Source organism: Carlito syrichta, unplaced genomic scaffold, assembly GCF_000164805.1.
Source record: "Carlito syrichta isolate Samal-C Ts95f unplaced genomic scaffold, Tarsius_syrichta-2.0.1 Scaffold315077, whole genome shotgun sequence".
In the NCBI taxonomy this organism is placed as follows: domain Eukaryota; kingdom Metazoa; phylum Chordata; class Mammalia; order Primates; family Tarsiidae; genus Carlito; species Carlito syrichta.
Window position 1 is genome coordinate 599,391 of NW_007259173.1, and position 23,301 is coordinate 622,691.

A 23,301-nucleotide genomic window follows, 5' to 3' on the forward strand; every position below is an offset into this window, starting at 1 on the left:
ATCCACTCACCTCAGCCTCCCAAAGGCGCAGGATTATAGGCTGAGCCACCGAGCCCGGTGTGCAAACCTTTTTATAAAAGGCCACAGAACAAATATTTTAGGCCACATGGTCTCTCTTTTTGCAATTACTTTACCAGGCTGTTATAGTAACAAAGTAGTTATAGATAATATATAAATTAATAGGCATGGTGTTTTCTAATAAAACTTTAGGCTGGGATCAGTAGCTCAGCCTGTAATCCCAGCACTTTGGGAGGCCGAGATGAGTAGATTGCCTGAGCCCACGGGTTCTAGACCAGTCTCGGCAACTTGGCGAGACCTTGTCTCTACAATAAATAAAAAAATTAGCCGGGTATGGTAGTACACCTGTAGTTCTGGCTTCTTGGAAGGCTGAGGCAGAAGGATCGCCGGAGCCCAGCAGGTCAACGCTGGGGTAGCCATGAGTGTGCCACTGCACCCTAGCCTGAGAGACAGAGACTCCAACTCAAAAACAAAAACCAAAAAAACTTTAAATAAACAGGTAGTTGTCTAAGTCTCATGTCAGTTGAAGTCAGGTTTGTCTGCTCAATGAGTTAATAAACTACTTTGATTTTCAGAACTTTTTGGATTTCAGAATTGTATAAAACAGACTGTGGAATGATATAATAATATTTCCAGCAGTTTTCTGAGAAACATTTTGCCAATTATACTTTACAAATGAGGCTTATTAAGGTTAATTTTCTAAAGGTTACATGACTTTTGGACAGGCATTTGATTTTCCTGGGCCTTCCGGGTTTTTGTCTGTAGAATGAGGAGGCTGAAAATGTTGATCTCTAAGGCTCCTTTGTTATGGCTTTTTATCTCTGGGTATTAGTTGCCCACAACCTAGTGGTTCTTAACATTTTTTGGTCAAAGACCTCTTTGGCTCTAATGAAAACTATTATCCCCAGAAAAATGCACAAATGCATGTAGACACCAAATTTCACATCATTTCAGCGTTTAAAAACTGCTTAGATTAGATGGTTCCATTAGCTGTGTGATCTTATAATTGAGGTTATTGGCAAGAGGAAACAAAGTAGAGTGTTCACTTCAGAATAACTCTGAATACAAAGACAAGTTATATATCCCCCCTAAGTGTCTAAATAATTTATCTCTAAGGGGTTAATTTTAATTTGTAGAGATGGGATTTCCCAGATGATGCCTGTTCTCTGACCAACTAAAGTAAGTTACAGAAGGAGGGAAACTGAGGTGTCTTGTGTGTCCAGCCCTGTGCCAAGATCTTTCATGAATGTATATTTTCCTTGGATGCTTCAATAATCTTGTGAAATAGATCTTACTATTGCCATTTACATAGAGGAGGAAACTATGGATCTGAGGGGAGAAGTAACTTGTTCTGGATCACAATCATTAAGCGCAGAAGATGTGAATCCCATACCAAGTTATACAGACAGAAGTGAACACACGGTTTTTGTTATAAGGGTTTTGCTCAAATATCAACTCACAATTAAACTGGAGATATGTGATTGAATTCTGGAAACTAGATTACATAATCCTAGGAAGGAAGATGGGCAAACTAAGTTAGCTTCATTAGAAAATATTTGGAATGATTAAGAGAGGACTTAAAATGCTTCTGAGAAAAACTCTGATGTACCCAATAGAGTTCAGAAGCACGCATTAAGTGGTGGTTGTTTTCTTTTGCATATCTCGCAAGGGAGGTAGACATGATGACCTCTTATAGGCAAGTGAAAGGGAGAGGGTAAAATCAGAAACTGATAATTGGGGACCCTTACCAGATCTCTTGACCAGCAGCTCTTTTGTTGGAACTTTTACTACACCAAGCAAATATTCTTTGTATGACTGAAGATTGGCTATATCACTGACTGTTAAATCAAGTAAAAAAGAAAAATTATCTGGCAGTCTACTAACCAAGGTGCATGTGTTTACAATAAACACACATAACCCTCCTCTTAAACTCACTGAATATCAATGTAAAAAAATACATTAAAGATTATTCTATACAACCCCAACCAATGCCTGAATGCCCCCAAATTCATTTTTTTAAATTAAATGTTTTAATTTGAAAAAAATTTAAGCATACAGAAACACTGCAAGAATATGATAATGAACTCCCACACACCCCTCACCTAGATTCGCCAATTAGTATTTTGACACATTTGCTTTATGTCTGTCTATACTATCTCCTATGCTTTCTTTCTCTTACACATTTGATACATAGTCTCCTTATTTTTTGCTCTGCTCGTCAGAACTAAATTGCAGAGATTATGACTCCTCACCTCTAAACACTTCAGCATGTATCTCCTAGGAAGGACTATACCATTCAAACAAACCTCTTTTACTTCTGATGGTGATGAGTCATCTGGTGCTCACCTGACTTGGTATTTTCATGATAGACAGCAAAAATAACTTCTGCAAACTCTAACAGCTCTGCCAGGAAACAGGCCTCTCCACTACAGTGCTGAGTTACCAAGTTACATGTAAACTCAATGTAATGGGAGAATTCAGGGCAGAAGGAGCAGGCCACGGGGTGGGTTCGGCGCTGCTCTCCCTTAGGCAGGAAGGAGAGATGAGTGGTGACAGAGGCATTGACCCCAACTGTAGCACTAAACTGCAGAGTGGGTTCCTGCTCAGCCAAGGCCCTGTAGAGGAGAAGAGTGGAAATGAGAAGGTATCATAATAATATCAGAAATCAGCTTGATTACTTAGACAATAACTCCATTACTCCTATGAGATAGCCAAGAATACTAACCGACCATATATTTTCTATCTAGGCTTTTGACAATTCCACAATGTATTTTCTTAGTAAGCTAGATATCATAGTGTATGTATTTGGGGGGTGGGGGAAGACAACATCTGCCTGTCAAAGTGAAACTCCAAGGATGATCCATTATCCTGTTAATGCCCTTCAGCCAAAGAACAAAGAAACCAACTATAGTAGAGCAAGTTGGGTTTTCTGCTCATTGCAATGAAGGAAAATATACACCTTAGAGCAACTCAGTAAGAAGTATCAGAAATGACATATGAGTATTGGGCTTGTGTTAGCTGATTTGAGTGAGAGCTCAAAGGAGCAGCGTTTTGCTTTGGTTTGCTTTTCTTATAAATCTTATCTAGAAGAAAAGAATAAAAGCTGTAATTGGTAAAGAAGCAGTAGTCACTCATTTTAGCCAAGATAGGAAGATGCTGGGTATTTCTGTGGTTTGCATAGTAACATTGTTTTGTTCTGTACTTAGACATGAGTATGCAGCAGTCTTGCTTTTGTTTCATTTCATCATGGTCACACAGTGTCCTTGTCTGATGATGGTGTTCTGTGAGACTGTTTATGCTCAACAGGGAAACACCAGAGCCTAGCCCTGAATGTCAAACTAGTTCTCAGATGTCAGGAGCTGCTTTTTTCTTTCTCAGTACAGATGTTTCAAGATGTACAGACAGAATCTAACCACTTTAAATAACATTCATAAAGAATAGTCAAGTCTTTTGTGTGTAGGTACAGTAAGAGATAAAGCTCTTTACCCTAAATTCTCCAAGGGGATAAAACTGACATCTCAGCAAAGAAATCACCTGTTTTTAAAGCATTTCCTGATATCCCTAAAGCAGACTTAGGGGTTTCTTCCTCTGAGATCTTCACTGTACTCTGTATATCCCAGTAGAGAGTAGTAATTTGGAGTTATACAGATCTGGGTTTGTAGCCTGGCTTCACCATCTACTTATGGTTTGGCCTGGACCAGCTTTCCAACCCTTCCAAAGTCTCAGTTTTCTCTTCACTAAAATGAAGGAAATATAAAGATACTATATAATAACTAAAGATGTAAGTATATTTGAATGATTACTACACTTTCATTTCTAATAAAAGGAAAAACTCTTTTTCATTAACATTAATGATCATTAATAGAAGACTGATTGTTAATACAAGATTGATGTGTATCCATACAACAACATACTATGAAATATATACTATAACTAGGAAAAAAGGAGGTAAAAATAAATGGAATGCTAGTGGTTTTAAAAAATAGAGATAAAATACTCATGGGGTACTGCAGAGATAACATTAGATAATATATACAAAGCAGAGAAGTTGCCTATGAACAGCGAAAGGATTTTTTTCCTTAAAAAAAAAAATGTGGTTATCATCAGGCATGGTGGCTCACACCTGTAATCCTAACACTTTGGGAGGCAAAGACGAGAGGATTACTTGAGCCCAGACTGGGCAGTATGGCAAGACTTTGTCTCTATAATAAATAAAAAAATTAGCTGGGCATGGTGGCACGTGCCTGTGGTTCCAGCTACTTGGAAGCTGAGGTGGAAGGATGACCTGAACCCAGCAGGTCGAGGCTGCAGTGGCCATGAATGTGCCACTGCACTCCAGCTTGGGTGACAGAGTGTAACTCCAACTAAACAATATATATATATATTTTTACCCAGGAACACAGATTCAAGTTGCCCTAAATATATGCCCCTTTTTCTTTCTTTTTCTTTTGTTAATTTATTTTATGAGGATGATGATGACTATTATTTTTGAAAGGACTCTTAACAGGGAACTCTCAGAAATGACAGAGAGATGGTAGAAAGCCTTGGGCTCCAACCTGATCTGAATTCATTCATTCAGTACTTACTTGTTGGGCATATGGTCTGTGTGCCATGCATTGGGCTCAGCTGGATCTATAGTACTAGTGAAATAGCTACACTTTCTTACTCTCATGAAACTTAAAGACTACAGGCAATGTCCAAGAAAGTGTCTGCTCACTCTCAATTATAGATCAGGTGAGTTAGAAGATGCAAGAGAATAAGAAGTGCCTACTTTATATAGATGCCAAAAATGTATTTTCAGGAAGACCACTGGCAGATAAGATAAGATGAAGGTTCATAATTCAGAGCACCTGCTCTCTAGATGCCAGAGTAAGGATTCGAAGGAGGGGTAAGTTTAGAACACAAGAATTCCTCTTTTCAATGAGAGGCAATGCAAAACCTACTTCTGATTTTACTGGCAAATAAAGGTAACATTAATTATACAAGTTGAAGTAATTATAAAAACTTATACATTTGTAGAATAGTTGGTAGTTTATAAAGTGACTTAATATTTGCTAATTTTTACACTGATCCTTATAAAATCAGGGCAGTTATTTTAAATTTCCATTTTTCAGATGAAGAAACTGAGGCTCAGAAAAGTAAAGAAACCAGTCCAAGATACTACACAGCTAAAAGGAGGTGGGAGTGGGACTAGAAACCACACAGTATCTGACTTCTAGTACAGTTGTGTTTCCATTACACTATGCTTTGTCTCATATCCTGTGGAACTTCCCCAAACTACCAGAAGAGTGTACTATTAGAACAGGTTTGCTTCTTACTCATCCTTCTTGGAAGTATAACACAGACCAAATGGGAGATTTAGAACAAACTGCCTGCCATCCAATCTGACTTTCCCCATAAGTCTTCAGACAAAGGAGCTACTGAGTTTACTCTCAGATCTACTGAGTAAATTCTGGGTCCTTCCCTGCCAATTAAATACTTGTTAATTCAATGCCATACTGAAGAATTCTGATCTTGACTGGGTCTGACACAGAAGAGGCCCTCCATATACATGCTTTCATATCTTTGCACATGTTCTTCTCTTGGACCAGAATAATTTTCAGCCCTCTTGGGCACCTTAATAACTACTAGTCGTTTCTTTAAAATTTTTTTTTATTTTTTGAGTTGGAGCCTCACTTTGTCACCCAGGCTGGAGTGTAGTGGTATGTTCATGGCCACTACAGCATCGACTTGCTGGGCTCTGGCAATCCTTCCTCCTCAGCCTTACAAGTAGACGGAACTATAGGTGTACACTACCATGCCTGGCTAATTTTGGATTATTATAGAGATGAGGTTTCACCAAGTTGCCCAGGCTGGTCTTGAACTGGTGGGCTCAGGCAATCCACTCGCCTCAGCCTTCCAAAGTGCTGGGATTACAGGATGAGCCACCGAGCCCAGCCAACAATGAAACTTTTTTACGTATTATCTCGTACATTAAAGTTTTCCAATTCTATGATGTATTTTATAATATATCTGTATCTAATATAGAAGTATAGTAGTACATTAAGATGATTTATACATGAATAAGTAGACACATATTTGGAGGGTATGCCACTTTTTAAAATTAATAAGAATGCTACATTTTAAAAAATTAATAGAAGTGCACAATTAAAATTCGGAGACCACTGCTACTGACAATGGGAAATCATCAAAAGCTTTAATGTAAGGGAGTAATATGATTAAAAATTGCTCAGGCTGGGTACAGTGGCTCACAAATGTAATCCCAGCACTTTGGGAGGCAGAGGCGAGAGGACTGCCTGAGCCCTGTGGTTCGAGACCAGCCTGGGCAACTTGGCAGGACCTCATCTCTCCAGTAGATAAAAAAATTAGCCAGGTGTGGTGGTGTGTGACTGTAATTCCTGCTTCTTTGAAAGATGAGGCAGAAGGATCACCTGAGCCCAGTAGGTTGAGGATGTGGGAGCTGTGAGGGTACCACCCCTGTCTGAGCAACAGAGTGAGATTCTGACTAAAAAAGAAAAGAAAAGAAAACTGCCCTGATTTCATTAACACTAAGGTGTTCTTGAACAGTTATTAAAAAAGTCTATTGGAGAATTAGTAAGTGAACACAATTTACTAAGAAGAATTTTTTTTTTTTTTTTTTTGAGTTGGAGTCTCACTCTGTCCCCCAGACTGGAGTGCAGTGGCTGCTCCCGGCCACCGCAGCCTCAACCTGCTGGGCTCCGGCGATTCTTCCACCTCAGCCTTCCAAGTAGCTGGAACTACAGGCATGCGCTACCATGCCCAGCTGATTTTTGATTTATTGTAGAGATGAGGTCTCGCTGCCTAGGCGGGTCTCGAACCCACAAGCTCAGGCAATTCACTCACCTCAGCCTCCCAAAGGCGCAGGATTACGCAGGCTGAGCCACCGAGCCCGGCTACTGAGAAGAATTTAACGACACATAATTTTATCAACTCTTTAGTGTCAGATCTCACACAGTAACACAATTACTTATTTAGAGACCATAAAGTTACAGGCAAACAATCTGACCCTCAGTTACAACATGGGGAAAAGTTAGGGAGCACTTGCCTGTTTCCTTCTTGGACTTATGTCCAAAGACAGTCAGACTGAACCTGATCTAATTCTCTTTCTGGGCTCCTGTTACATGATAGAATTAAGCTAGGTGTTGGTGGGAAAGAGAAGAACTCTGACTAGACGAACTCACAGTCAAATGAGAGAAAAATGCGTGTATGCCAATAATTGAAACATAGGTGCTAACAAACAAAGGAGAAAGCACTGACTGTCTACATGTATGAAGGGATAAAGGAAGGTTGCAGAAACACTGCAAAGTCTTAAAGGAAAATAGGAGTCTGTTAAGTAGACAAAAGGAGGAGACCATTCAAGGCAGAGAGAAGTAGGAGTGAAGACCTTAAGGAGGTAAGGCAGAGGGCCATACTGTTTTTCTACAGAAACAGTATTCCAGGCAGAGAACAGCAAGACAAAGTTCTGAGGGGGAAGTATGCTTGGTATGTTCAGAAGCAAAAAGTGAGTCAGTGGCTGGAGTAGAGAGGGCAGAGGGGAGACTAGCAGGAGGAGGGGTCACAAAGATAATAGGGTCAGATCATATGAAGGACCCTGGCTTTTACTATGAATGAGATAGAATATCACTGGTGGGTTTTAAGTAGATATGTGTCAGGATCCGACTTAAATTTCCATAGGGTCACTAAGTTGCTATGTTGAGAAGAGATGAAAGGAGAACAAGCTGGAAAAATAGGAGGTGGCAGAGACTGAAATGCATCAACTGAGATTACAGGAAAATTGCAGTGATTAGTTATGGCACGGTTTGAGGGTATGACTATGTGAGTAAATGATTCCGAAACATAGAGGATAACATTGTTGCTCAAGGTCAAGGAACTAAGTTGCTAATAACAGTAAAAATAGCCAAGTTACCGGGCTTGGTGGCTCAGTCTGTAATCCCGCGCTTTGGGAAGCTGAGGTGAGCGGATTGCCTGAGCCCGCGGGTTCGAGACCCGCCTAGGCAACTTGGCGAGACCTCATCTCTACAATAAATCAAAAAATTAGCCGGGTGTGGTAGCACACACCTGTAGTTCCAGCTACTTGGAAGGCTGAGGCGGAAGGATTGCCAGAGCCCAGCAGGCGAGGCTGCGGTGGCCGGGAGCGGCCACTGCACTCCAGTCTGGGCGACAGAGTGAGACTCCAACTCAAAAAAAAAAATAGCCAAGTTATATTGTGTGGACTGTAGCAGCAAAGGGTTTAAGAGCTGCTTTTCTCAGGTGGACTTACTTGGCTGCTGCTTGTAGACCACAGGCTCTGATAATATGGACTGAGATGGAGACGGCTCGGGTAGCAAGAACTCCCTCTGCTGTTCTTAGACTACGCCTGTACCTTAGGCCCACATCCAGGAAACCTGAAAAATGAGGACAAAAGGATAAAAACATTGGTCAGAATAATCTCTGTTCTACCAAATCACAAAGTTTCGGTCAGAAAGGAAGAGGATAAAAACTTCAATCATAATGAACAATAACCGGCAGTGAGAGAATCTGTCCTGGTCAGAATCACACTGATTATTGTACTTTAGGGTTAATAAAGCCTTAACAAACTAATTTACATTCAAGAAACTATGGTTCAGAAACTCAACTGCTTGCCAAATTCAACTATACAAGGCAGGACTTAATTCTAGATTTTTTTTTTTTTTTTTACCTCTAGTTATGTTTATCGAATTGAGATGGGTTCTAGTCTTTTTTCTTTTTTAAACTGTTAAAAGGTTTCAACACCTCACATTCTATCACTCTCCTGCTATCACCATCTGAATTATCTTTCATATGCTGTCTGTTTATAAAAATTCTACCATCCTACTGTCACATTTCAGGGAAAGTTTGAAGGAATAACAGAACAAGCTGATCAATGAGGGTCAAGGGGAATAACTCAGTTTTTAAAAGAATTTTTATTTCAATGGCTTTAGGGGGTACAAATGATTTTTGGTTACATGAATTCATTGTATAGTGGTGAAGAAGTCTGACCTTTAAGTATATTCTACACCCCACCTGTCTGCATTGTACCAGACAGGTGATTGTTTTCATGCTCACATCCTTTCCATTCTTCCCCTGCTGAGTTTTAGTGTCCATTATGTTGTTCTGTATGCTGATGCAGTTCCTTAGTTGAGCTCCTACTTATAAGTGAGAACGTGCGGCATTTGGTTTTCTGTTCCTGCATTACTTCGCTTAGGATGATGGTCTCCAATTTCAACCAAGTTGCTGCAAAATACATTACTTCATTCCTTTTTTATGGATGAATAGTATTCCAGGGTGTGTGTATGTATAGTCATATTTTCATAATCCACTGATCAATTGATGGGCATTTAAGTTGATTCCCCATCTTTGCAATTGTGAATTGTGCTGTGATGAACATAGTAGTGCAGGTGTCTTTTCTGTATAACAACCTCTGTTCCTTTGGGTAGATACTAAGCAGTGGGATTGCTGGATCAAATGGTAGATCTACTTTTAGTTCTTTGAGAAATTGCCATACCAATTTCCATAGAGGCTATACTAGTTTATACTCCCACAAACATTGTATAAGCTGACAACTTGTAAGGCAAGATAAAACCCTTTATTTTGGCAGATCCTCTTCAGCAAGCATGCACAGCAACTCGATTAAACCGACTTATCTGATGATAAATGTGGAAGGTAAGTCATCCTTCTGGAAGCATTAGGATGCAATACCACTCAAAACTCCAAATCAGAATTAATCCCCTTCCAACTTTAAATCCTAACATTCTCCCTTACAGTGAATTCCCAGTGCATGCTAACTATATTCTACCAATCCCACATCTGCTCAAATTGGCTTGGAATAATAATTCTGAGTGTACCATATAATAGTTAGCATTTATGCCACGAGGGCTTATTAAATGCTTACTGTAGCCAGGCCTGGTAGCATATGCCTGTAGTTCCAGCTACTTGGAAGGCTGAGGCAGAAGGATTGCCAGAGCCCAGCAGGCAGAGGCTGCAGTGGCTGGGAGCATGCCATTGCCCTCCAGCTGGGCGACAGAGTGAGACTCTGACTCAAAAAAAAAAAAAAAAAAAGCTTACTGAAGTTAAAAGTAAAATGAGATAAGTAACATTTATACAGAGTCCATGGAACTATGAGTTTTCTAGAATTGTATACAGAATTTGCAATGCATATTCTATACTCATTTTTCTAAAAGACGGTGTCTCATAGTTTTTACCAGATCCTCAAAAGAATAAATACTCCAATACACGAAGAGTCTCTAACTTAGAGAGAAATGGCATTTTTATGTATACTGATTTTGAAAGGGAAAGACAAACTGGTCTTCAAGTACCTGATGACTGGTTTCTCAGTTCTTTCCTTTTCTCTATCCTGGGGGTTAGAGGGAGATTAAAGGTCTGTACTCCCACATTCTTGCGGTGCTGCATGGTTACCATAGCACAGATTCTCGATAATGGCAAGGTTCCTTTAGCGACCATCTGGTCTCTCACATTAGGATAATAGTATCTGGAAACCACAAAAGTACAAATTGTCAGTTGGAAGAATTAGGTAGATAAATGATTCAGTCTGCTCCAGAGATCAGCCTTCAGTATCTAGTTATCTTTGGGGCCCACTTGTTCTATAATGATGGTATATAGCTGTGGTTGTGTCTGGCTGGAATTATTGCCTATTGCATAGTGGAGGAACCCCATAATTTAAAACCTGAGTTCAGGACAAAGACCAGCTTCCCACCAGCTTTCTGTTTGAGGTAACTGCATATGTCTTGGATCTCTGAGGGTAGACACTTTGGAAAGCTTCTACCCTGCAGCAGCAAAAGTGGTTCTAAGTGGAGCAGTTCTACTTTCTTTCATGGCTTACTCTTGTCATTCCTAAACCCCTCTAATTTGGAGGGGTAACGAGGATCATCAGAACCTATTCTATTTCCTTCTCATGTCAAAGCAATCCATTCTTAGGTCACAAAGTTGTAAATCAAACCTAGGTGGTTTTAAAAAAAATTTTTCAAAAATTTGAAACCAGCCTAGGCAACACAGTGAGACCCTGTCTCTACAAAAAATTTAAAAAATTAGTCAGGCATGTTGGCACCTGCCTGTAGTCCCAGCTACTTGGGAGGTTGAGGCTGATGGATTGCCTGAGCTCAGGAGGTCGAGACTGTAGTGAGCCATGATGATGCCACTGCACTCCAGCGTGGGTGACAGAGTGATATCCCACTCCAAAAAAGTTTATTTTACATGTATATATTTACTTATTTTTGAAAGATGGGATCTTACTCTGTCACCCAAGTTGGAGTGCAGGGGTACGATGACAGCTCACCACATCCTTGAACTTCTGGGCTTAAGTGATCCTCCCATGACAGCCTCCCGAGTAGCTGGGACTACAGGCACAAGTCACTGAGCCCACTCCAGCTATATGTGGTTTTAAAATTCTTTTACAATTGATTTTCACCTAATTGCATTTAGGAAACTTCTCACGTGTGGATGGCATTCTTCTCTGTTCCTGATGCTGTTTCCTCTCCACTTATATTTTATATTATCTTAACCATTTTAGTTGGTGTTTTGTTTTGGGAGTGTGGATGAAAATGGGGAGGTTGAACACCTGTATTAATGCTTATATCTTTCCTGGAAAACTTCTACCAATGTTTGTAACAATTGGTCGATTTGTATATTACAAAGGGTACTCTTCTGGTAGTGAGAATAATAAATTGTAAGAAATGAGTTTAGAAGTGGGGAGATTAGTTAGTTAGGAGGCTATCACAGTAATTTAGGCAAGATATAATAAGGACTTGAACTAAATAAAGCAGTAAGAGAAGCACAAAAAAGGTGACTGAGGCCAGGTGCGGTGGCTCAAGCCTGTAATCCTAGCACTTAGGAAGCTGAGGTGAGATTACTTGGGGTCAAGAGTTTAAGACCAGCCTGGGCAACATAATGAGAAACTGTCTTTACGAAAGATTTTTAAAAATTAGCCAGGTGTGGTGGCACATGCCTTAAGTCCTAGGTACTCTGGAGGATTGCTTGAGCCCAGGAGTTTGAGATTGCAGTGGGCTGTGATCATACTACCGCACTCTAGCCTGGGCAACAGAGTGAGACCCTATCTCTAAAAACAAACAAACAAATAAACAAACAAAAAACACAATTGATTGATATGTTTAAGAGACAGCAGGAGGTAAAATTAATAGAACTTTAGTTCTATTAATGTAAGTAGTGGCTAGAAGTATGAGATACAGTTGCTCCCAAGATCCTAATAATTTAACAGATTTTAGTTCAAACTAAACAAGATTCACTGTCAAATCCAAATAATATAAAAGAGGGCAGAAGGGGCTACTTAGCTTCCTTGCAATAATTCAACTAAGGATAAGATACTTTATTATTATGCATTTCCTTGCTAGGCATAGGATTGGGTCCTCCATACTGTACCTGTACCAGATTTCAAACTGGACTCCACCTCCAGGCACAAGCCCCTGTGCAGAGAAGGCACTTAGTAAGAGCCTTTGCACTGGAACTTCAGTTGGCAATAAAAGAGAGTGGTGGTGTTTACTATTAAAGGTGGGATCTGGAACACAGAGCGTGGTTGCAGTTCTGAAGGGCTTCAGAGTAATTCCTTTGGAAAAGAAAAGCAATTAAGAATAATTCGACATATCACCTAGTGATTTTTTTCCTTGCATATCCTTCCAATGAATATCACTTAGGGTTTTATATGTAGTAGGACAGTACTTTAATATACAATATTCAGTTCTGTCCTCACAATATTCCTGAGAGGAAAACAAAGCAGATACTTATTTCTACTACTTAACAGATGAGGATATAGACACCTTGAGGTTACACATTTAACTCAAAGGTCTTAGAGCTAGTAGGTCACAAACCTGCACACTGCACTTAAGGTCCATTTCTCTAGCAGCTACAGAGCCTATATCTTCTGACTGTGTTACTCTCATTAAGGTCCATTTCTCTAGCAGCTATGGTTTTCTAAGATTCCGATAATTCAGAAAAAAGTGACCTCTTTGCTGGTGGACAATATGTGAGGGTTCCAATTTTCCACAGTCTTGCCAACACTTGTTAGCTTCTTTTTTTTTTTTTTTTTTAAAGTATACCCATCTTAGGGGGTGTGTAGTGGTATCTCATAGGGGTTTTGATTTGCATTTCCCAAATAACTACTGATACTCAGTATCTTTCCATGTGCTTATTAGCCATTCGTATGTCTTGAAGAAATGTCTATTCAGATCCTTTGCCCATTTTTAAAAAAAATTATTGATTTGTAAAAGTTCTTTATATAGTCGGCATACGCAAGTCTCTTATTTGAACCTCAAAATCAATACTGGAAGAGCTTTGGCAGTCATTCTTGGATATTCACTGATTGGCAAAAATTTGAATTGCCTGATCTGTTCCCAGCTTAAAACAACAGCAGGAGGTAAGAGTCTGGTTTCTTGTTTTAGCGCTTAGAGATGACCAGAATATGGAGACAGTAGGGGGCAGTGCAGAGTAGTGCAAGAAGCACTGGTTCTGGGTCCAGTTGGATGGGGTTTGAATCCCAGCCTTGGCACCTGTTAGTGGGGCAGCCCTAAGCATATCACTCAACACTCTGAAACTCGTTTTTTCTTTAGTAATAAAGAAAACAGAATCTACCAGAATAAGTTGTTTGTAGGATTTATGATTGTAATCTATGTGAGATGTGTATATGTACATATTTCCCTTAGGACTAATGGCTCAGTATCCCCTAATTCAGTGTGTATTATGGCTTTATAGAACACAACTACTGTGAATAATGAGAATCCACGTATGTGTATAGATGATGAGAGTGAAAAGGCATATAAATGACACAAGATGGGGCAAAGTATAAACAACTGGCAGATCTAGGTAGAGTACACAGAAGTTCTTTGTACTATTTAAAAAACTTTTACATAAATTTGAAATTATATCAAAATAAAAAGTTACAAAAACAGTTTAAAAACAAAATAAAAAGTTGGCATATCTCCTGTTTTACTGCCCAGGTTAGACAAAAGCATTCAGCAACACAAAATTCACTCAGAAAAAAAACATTCTAAGTATAACCAGTAAAAGAATCATACAAGAATGAGAGGGCCTAACTCTTAAACCTACCATTTTCAGAGAACTCGGGTCCTTTCAGCATACTGGATTGTGAGTCTTGAACTAGAAAGTAGTACTGGACATAACAATCTGCTTCTCCCCAGACTGTTGCCTGAAGTGGGGCTAGCCCTTTAACCATCTCTACATGGATCTCAAAGTGGTGCTCCATCAATCCATTTCCTTGGTTCTCTCTCTATATGAAACAGAAACACTGGTGAACTTTAAAGAGTAACTTGTTTAGTATTCCTGCTTTTGTATGAAGTCTGAATATAGATAAAGAAATAAATGTAATTAGTTGATACTATAACAGATACTTAACTTATATTGTGTATAACTCTCACAACTGCTCACTGTAATTAGACCAAGCAGGATTTACACCTGACCATGAGACTGGGTCAATATTAAGAAATCCATAAATGTAATTCAATGCATTAATGAACAAATTAAAAAAAATGACAAACTCATAAATGCTTAAAAAGGTATTTGATAAAATTCAACATTTGTCCCTAATAAAAGCTTAGTACACTAAGAATAGAAGTTTATTTCCTTAATTAAAAAAAGAATACAAGCCGGGCTTGGTGGCTCAGCCTGTAATCCTGCGCCTTTGGGAGGCTGAGGTGAGTGGATTGCCAGAGCCTGCGGGTTCGAGACCCGCCTGGGCAGCAAGACCTCATCTCTACAATAAATCAAAAAATCAGCCGGGTGTGGTAGCTCATGCCTGTAATTCCAGCTACTCGGAAGGCTGAGGCAGAAGGATCGCCGGAGCCCAGCAGGTTGAGGCTGCGGTGGCCGGGAGCGGCCACTGTACTCCAGTCTGGGCGACCGAGTGAGACTCCAACTCAAAAAAAAAAAAAAGAATACATATTTGGAGCAAACAGATATTAATTACTATTTTTAAAGAAGTTGGGGATAATACCTGGACTGTCCAATACTGGCAAGGACTACTTGGTAAGGTAGGGAATATACTGTTACTAAAGACACTGTTAGTAATAACAATTAATTATGTACTCATTAAGTATTTATTAGGAACCAGGCACAATACCAAGCACTTCACTTATTAGCTAATTTAACATGCATAATTAATAACAGTGGAACCAGGGTTTAGGGTTTAGTTCAGTTAGACTACTCAAATAGTCTAACTCCAGAGTCAGTGTTCTTTATCTCTAGTCAACACAACCTCAGCAGACATAAGACACCAATTATTAGGAATATTCAAAGGAGAAATTCAGGATTCAGATAAAAATAAGACTGTATGATTTATACGTGTTTAGCATTCTAGTTACTAATCCAATAAATCAAGAACACAGATTGCATACCTGTTCAAAAATTTTCCTTAGGAAAACGGAAAACTTGCAATTTGATTCCCTAGAACAAAAAAATTTTGGGGAAAAACCTCTCATAGTCACAAAAACTGCTTAATTTGGCCTTACAGTATTATAGCAATTTAATAATTCAGTTCTATAATGGTAAACTGGATAAGAGACATGAGTAAAGAGGAAAAACAATTGTTTTTGTAGATATCTAACCTCACAGGCAAAGCTTTCTTTCTTTTTTTTTTTTTTTTATGATCCAGAGATCTTTTATTTTTGACACCTATTAAGCCATGAATTCATGGGAAATAGGTTCCAGCAGCTCGGGCTCCTTTCCATTGGTTCTCACCAAGTGTTTTTCTAGGTGGAGCAGGCTGGCGCTTCAGCTGAACCCAGGTGCCTATCTCATTGGCTTCCTTCTTTTTCTGGTCATTTTCTTTCACGCATTTCAGGAAATTATCTCGATTCTTTGAGTGCTTAATATGCTCAATATACACATTAATTCTCTTGGCAAGAATCTTGCCCTTGACTTGTTTGTTAACAATAATGCCAACAGCACGCTGGGTGACACTGTATTCTCCCTGTCTTACCATTTGGGATGGTAACATTTGTGGGGCATTCCTTTCTGAATAGTACCCATTCCCTTGATGTCTACAGTATCACCTTTCTTGTAGATTCGCATGTATGTGGCCAAAGGAACAACTCCATGATTTCTGAATGGTTTGAAGAACAAGTATCAAGTGCCCCTCCTCTTTCCCTTCGTGTTTGTCATTTTGGTGAATTACTGGGAAAAGGCAGTTCCGGCTGAAAAGCACAGGCAAACCTTTCAAGGATATCCTCTGTGCTCATAGTGAGAAACATTTTCTAACTTTTAGTATGGAATATAACAAAATCCGAGTCTACACTACGAGGTGAGGGCCATATAACACCCTAAACAGACTTAGGAATATTATAGGTGATTTTTCTTTATTTGTGCTTTTATGCAATTTTCAATTTGAAGAATGCTATTACCTATTGATAGGCATTATCTAAAAAATAATTAAGAAAAACTTGGAGTTCATAATATACAAATAAAATATAACCTGCTAATAGATATTTCCTAATCGTTATTTCCCTGCTAGAGATATTTAAATTTGACCTTTGGATTCAGATTTTAAAATATAATATACTTAAATGGTGTGGACGCTGAGATTTGGCTATCCAAGTAAAAACAACAAATGTAAGATATAGTAGTATATGATACGGTGTAAGGAAGACTGGACTTGGAGTTAGAAGACCTGTGTCTGAACCCCGTTTCTCCCACTCTCACTCTTAGTTATGTGACCATAGACAAATAACATAACCTCTTTGAATCCCTGTTTCATCTCAAAATCACATTGACCCACCTCATATAGTTGTTAGGAAAATAAACATGATGAAGTATGTCAACATGCTTTTTCAATCTTACAGCACTGTACAAAAAATATTTTTAAGTTACTAGTAGATATGCAGGCACTTCCCTGCAACTTTTCAACATGAACTTACCCAACAAACAGAATTAGGTTTTGCTGGTTACATTTGGGATCACTCTCCACCTCCAATTTTTTTTTAATGGCAATTAAGTTAGTAAATTAGAGAATTAAGATCTGATTGTCCAGTTAGATTTTCTTTAAAAATTCAGGGAAGTAAGAAGGGACACAGCGATCCATTCAAACCACAAAAGAAAAATACCAGTGATTCCTTTGATTTCTAGCACTGGAGTACAAGTTATTTTCTTTTGTTGAGTCTTTCATCTTATTACTATTATAAAGATTTGAGCAATGAATTCACTAAAATATGCAAGAAAAATGAGATTATGACTTTTTGTAAACCATAGTGTTTAGTTACTACCATATCAACAGATGCAACAGATGGCTGGTCCAGGAAATGGGACGGCCTAGGGCTGAAGGGAGGCAGTGTTTCTTCTTCATTCTTTAATCTTTGTAGTGTCATTATTTGATCTGAAGAACCCATAGCTAAAAAGACTCGAAGACTCCCATTTTGGTGGCCTGAGAACACATCAATCACAGGCATGTAGCTGTCGACAGCAATGACTGGGTACTGGGCATCAAGCAGAAGGCGAGAAATCTTGGGATCTCTAGAGCAGAAGAAATTATGAATGAGTTAATAACAATCACCAGTCATGTTATAGAGTTGCTTCATTTCTTACTTGACTCATTTTTTCCAGTTTGTTAAAAGTGGATCTACAACTAGAAAAGCAACAGTGGTTTTAAAAAAAATGTGTGAATCCCCTGAATTGTACCCTGCATTTTTTTTTTTTTTTTTGAGTTGGAGTCTCACTCTGTTACCCAGACTGGAGTACAATGGCGATCCTTCCGTCTCAGCCTTCCAAGCAGTTGGAACTACAGGTAAGCGCTACCATTTCCGGCTGATTTTTGATTTATTGTAGAGATGCGGTCTCGCCAAGTTGCCCAGGTGGGTCTCGAACCCGTGGGCTCAAGCAATCCACCCACCTCAGCCTCCCAAGGCGTGGGATTACAGGCCGAGCCACCGTGCCTGTCTTGCATTTTTAAAATTAAAAAAAAAAGTATAAATCTGTCAGTAACCAACCAAATATAAATGACCAGGCAGAGAAGTCCAAAAGGTAGCAATTTAAGGGCATGGAATGTGTCTGATGTGTCTGTATTATCACAGCCCTAAATCCAGTGTCTGTGATCTGAGCAGTATCTTAGTGGAGCCTTGCTAAATTGCATTATTTTACAGGGAGGAGGTATAGTGAACTAGGAAGAGTGCGGACTTTGACGTTTGGCAAGTGAGATTTGGATGATAATATTACTAATAATATCTGCCATATACTGAGTGCTTACTACGTGATAGATACTTTATAGTGTTTCTAATCCTAATGCTGCAATTATCCACTTTTTTTTTTTTAGTTGGAGTCTCACTCTGTCATCGAGGCTGGAGGGAAGAGGCATGCTCCCGGCCACTGCAGCCTCGACCTGCTGGGCTCAGGCGATCCTTCCACCTCAGCCTTCCAACAGCTGGAACTAGGTGCACGCGCCACCACATCTGGCTAATCTTTTTTTAAATTTATGGTAGAGATGAGGTCTCATCAAGTTGCCAGGACTGGTCTCGAACCCATAGGCTCAGGCAATCCTCTTACCTCGGCCTCCCAAAGTGCTGGGATTATAGGCGTGGGTCACCATGCCTGGTCACTGCACCTGGCTGATATTATCCACTATTAACAGACAAGAAAAGCTAAGTTTTAAAAGGTTAAGTAACTTAGCTAAGGATACACAACTAGTAGGAGGTTGAGTTGAAACTCAAGCTCTATTACAGGATTTATAATACCACCTACTTGCTGAAGCAATTTGTTTAACATTTTTGAGTCCATTTCCTCAATTGCAAAATGTAGGCAGTAAAACTTTACCATAGGGCTATTATGAGGACTAAACTGAGATAACAAGTATAAAATACCAGCTTTGATGCTTGGTACATAGAATGTGCTCATTTACTGGTAGCTACTATTGTTTTACACTATTATCAGCAAAGAATGGGATCTAATGGAATGAGAAGGGAAGTGGAAGGGGAACATCAGACCAAACTAATAACACAGCTAAAAAACGGGAAAAAGTCAGTAGCCTACAGCAGACAGAGACAACCATGATTCCAGTAGGACTCCTCAGCATGGTCATGATTTCCAGCGTTACCATTGTAAGTACTTAATTGTTCATAGAAGGTGTGATCATGCATTTTCTCTCTAGATTCTGAGAACTGCTGTACAAGGAAGACAGGGAATCAACTATCACCCTTATTTTACAGATGAGGAAAAGAAAGCCAGAAAGGTTAAGTGACATTTCCAGATTAAAGGACAAACTTTCTCATTTGTAAATTGGGAGAAGTTCATATAGTCAGTTCCCAAAGGGTCTTAGAGTTCAAATTAATGATAATGACAATACTTTATGGGGTTATAGTAAGGGTCAAATAAGATAATGCCGCCAAAAGTGTTCTTTTTAAAATGTAAAACACAAATTTTAAAACAGAGATCTATGAAAAGGGTTCTAGGAAAGAGGTAAGTGATAATATACTTTAAAATCCAGATGCATAGTCTGTACTGAGGAAAGAAATAACCTTCAGGTTAATCAATACCCCACCTAGGTGTTAAAGTGAGGTACAGAAATAAAATCTGAAGGTCTAAAAGACAATATTCATTATAGAAACCTTGCAAATAGTTGATATGAATAATGCTAAAGTTCTATGACAGAAAGGTAAGTCATTAGTTTTGTGAGGTGGTAACTTCTGGCAGTAGAGCTTTTTGCTGAAGAGAAAAAGCTTTTTGGACTCTAGAGCCAAGCTATCTGGGTTCTTACTTTGGTTCCACCTTATGATATATCTGACAAGCAATTTAGCACCTCTGAGACTTTATTAACTCAACAGTACAACAGGGCAAAAAAAGTACCTGCCTCAGAGGGTTGTTATGAAGATTAAGTGATTTGATGTATGAAAGGTTCTTAGCATAGTGCCTGAAACAAAGTAAGCAGTATCTGTAAGACTGCTTTAAAATAAGGAGAAAAAACAGCAACTACAATGACGAAAAAGAAAAGTTCTCCAAGGGATGACTGAACTATTCATGTTTGCAAATCAAAAGAATTCCTCTTCAGTCCATACAAGTTAAAGATGCAAAATAAAGAATACTCCAAAAGATCCCATTTACTTGAATGACATGTAAAACTGATGCAGAGGAAGTTTCACCAGCCCGAGTAGCTTGTCCTGTCCTGGGCTCCGCACCTTGTTCCAAGTTTCAATTACCATCATATTGTTCTTGAGCCTTTCCAAGTATTTGGAAGACAGAGAGACAGGAATCACCTGGAGAAGAGGAATAACCAGGGAAAAAAAAAAAAAAAAGACAAAAACCCACAGCTGAGACAAAGGATTAATTTATATAACAAGCATTTACTGAAAGTCTACTGTGTGCATGTGCAGTGTTAAGAGCTGAAGACATTAAAATAAAACACACTTTATATTCTCAAGAGCAATGGCAGTCTGCTGTTAGAGACTAACCTATAAAGGCCAGATAAAAATAGTGTGAGTTCTCTGACAACAAAGCTCATATAGATGGGGCTTTGGGAACACGGAGAAGATTGTCCGACATGTTAAACATGGTGCCTGCCAATCTCATTCAACCCTTTCTAAGGCAAAATGATCTCTTGTAAACCCTGCTAAAAAACGTTTTTAAAACAAGAATAACTACTGATTGGACAAGGGTTGAACACTTATCAAAGGGCAGCCAGTCCACTGGTTGTACAGAATTAAATGAAATGGCCAGGTACAAAAGGCTCTGCCCAAGTGTTATTGTAAATAAAAGTCAACTGCTCATCTGGAGTTCCAATTTAAAATTACTCCAAGCCGGGCTCAGTGGCTCAGCCTGTAGTAATCCCAGCGCTTTGGGAGGCCGAGGTGAGTGGATTGCCTGAGCCCGCGGGTTCGAGACATGCCTGGGCAACTTAATGAGACCTCATCTCTACAACAAATCAAAAATTAGCCAGGCATGGTAGCACGCGCCTGTAGTTCCAGCTACTTGGAAGGCTGAGGTGGAAGGTCATCAGAGCCCAGTAGGTCGAGGCTGTGATGGCCGGTAGTGGCCACTGCATTCCAGTCTGGGTGACAGAGTGAGATTCCAACTCAAAAAAAAAAATAAATAAATAAATAAAATAAAATTACTCCAGAATTGGCCAGTTGGTAAATGAAAGAGATATGTCACAAAGAGAACCAAAGATCTAAAGCCAAGAGCAGTTCCATCAAATTAATAGTAGAATCAAGGGCTCACCAATTTGAAGCAATTCAAGCTGTAGTAACAACGAATTAGCAGAGGGGAGATAAACCCCAGTGATGACACCAATAGCAAACATGAGAGGCAAAAAGGCTGAAACCAGAAATGATATACAGTATGACAAGGGGAAGAAGACTCCAGAAGAGCAGAGACCCATAGCAGAGCTCCTCTTGTTTCCATCTAAGAAACTCTAATTACATAAAGTACCCTAAGTACATTTCTTTCCCTGAAACCAAAAAAACCCTAAAATTCACACAGCAACCTAATTTCCAAATAGGGAGGTTTCAGATAGAGTTTCTGGGAGAAATTAACCCTAAATCTTATGGCTGAGCAAGAATTAATACAAAAAGCTCTGCTTAGTAGGTATCATGAAGGCCGAGAAGGAAATTCAAGGCAGAAGAAACAGCACATGTAAAGACACAGAGGTAGGAGAAGAGGAAGTTCGAAGCTGCTTGAGCATGTCTGGGCTACCTAGTGTGAAGGGAAGAGTGGCAGCAGTAGACACTGAAGAAGTCCCTAAAGTCCAAAGGGTCTTGGAGTCCAAATTACAGATTTACATTCTTTCTTGAAGGCTATAGGGAATCACTGAAAGGGTTTAAACAGGGGAGTAAAATGTTCAGGTTAGTATCTTATAAATATCATTTCTGTTGGTGCATAAAGGAAAGGATAGACAGAGAGAGACTGGAAACAGGTACACCAGTTAGAAGCCTATTTGGAAAGAGGGTGGGAGACTGCATGGAGGCAGTGGCATTGTAGTAAAAGTGAGGGGCTGTATCCCAGAGATAATAAAGTCTGCAGAATCTACTGGACCTGGTGAATAATTACATAAGAAAGAATTAAGGACAACTTTCAGGTTCTACTTAAGTTTCTGAGTAAATTATAAAGTGAATTAGGACAGACAGAAAGAGCAAAAGCAGAGTTGGAAGGAATGATACATTCAGTTTGGACACTTTTGAACTCCTTCTTTCATTTACACATCTTTACTGTATACCCGGCACATGCCAGGCAATGTGTTAGATAACCAGGACCTGATGGGCTCACAAACGAATTCTACCAAACTTTCAAAGAACTGGTACCAATTTTACTGAAGCTATTCCATAAGACTGAAAAGGAGGAGAATCCTAAGGACTCTGCAAAAGACTCCTGGACTTGATAAATGAATTTAGTAAAGTCTCAGGAAACAAAATTAACAAATACAAATCAGTAGCACTGCTCTACACCAATAGCGGCCAAGTGAAAATCAAATCAAGAACTCAATTCCATTTACAATAGCCGCTTAAAAAAACTGGGAATACATTTAACCAAGGGGGTGCAAGATCTCTACAAGGAGAACTACAAAACACTGATTAAAGAAACTGTAGAGGACACAAACAGAGAAACATACTATGACCATGGATTGTAAGAATCAACATTGTTAAAATACCATATGTAGTGTATAAATGATCAAAGTAATCTACAGATTCAACACAATCCCCAAACTACCAAAATCATTTTTCACCAAATTAGATAACACAATCCTACAATTTATATGTAATAACAATAACAACAATAAAAGCCAGAATAGCCAAAGCAATCCCAAGCAAAAAGAGTAAAGCTTAAGGCATCACATTACCTGACTTCAAATTATACCAAAAGGCTATAGTAACCAAAACAGCATGGTACTGGTGCAAGCAGACACACAAACCAATGGAACAGAATAGAGAATCCAGAAATAAACCTAAATACCACCAAATTATCTTTGATAAAGCTGACAAAAACATACACCGAGGAAAGGACAGACTCTTCTGGGAAAACTGGATAGCTATGTGCAGAAAAATGAAACTTAATCCTTATCTTTCACCAAATACAACAATTAACTCAAGATGGATTAAAGACTTAAATCTCAGACCTGAAACCATAAAAATTCCGGAAGAAAACCTAGGAAAAACTTTCCTGGATATTGATTTAGACAAAGAATTTATGGCTAAAACCCCAAAAGCAAATACAACAAAGACAAGAACAAGTGGGACTAAACTAAAATGCTTCTGCAAAAGAAACAATCAACAGAGTAAATAGACAACTTATAGAATGGGAGAAGATATTAGC

The 23,301-nt window shown here is 39.1% G+C and overlaps 1 protein-coding gene across 2 annotated transcripts in view; it reads right to left on the bottom strand.

The window, feature by feature from the left end:
* Positions 1-23,301, bottom strand: part of C2CD3 (C2 calcium dependent domain containing 3) — a 146,628-nt gene that overhangs the window by 58,513 nt on the left and 64,814 nt on the right. For both annotated transcript variants that reach the window (XM_008072276.2, XM_021706037.1), the window contains exons 15-22: positions 20,101-20,252; positions 17,277-17,523; positions 14,110-14,290; positions 12,430-12,613; positions 10,353-10,525; positions 8,300-8,423; positions 2,365-2,633; positions 1,767-1,856 (exon numbers count right to left, since the gene is read on the bottom strand). In XM_008072276.2, coding sequence (XP_008070467.1) covers positions 1,767-1,856; positions 2,365-2,633; positions 8,300-8,423; positions 10,353-10,525; positions 12,430-12,613; positions 14,110-14,290; positions 17,277-17,523; positions 20,101-20,252 — 1,420 coding nt within the window. The remainder of the gene's footprint in view (positions 1-1,766; positions 1,857-2,364; positions 2,634-8,299; positions 8,424-10,352; positions 10,526-12,429; positions 12,614-14,109; positions 14,291-17,276; positions 17,524-20,100; positions 20,253-23,301) is intronic.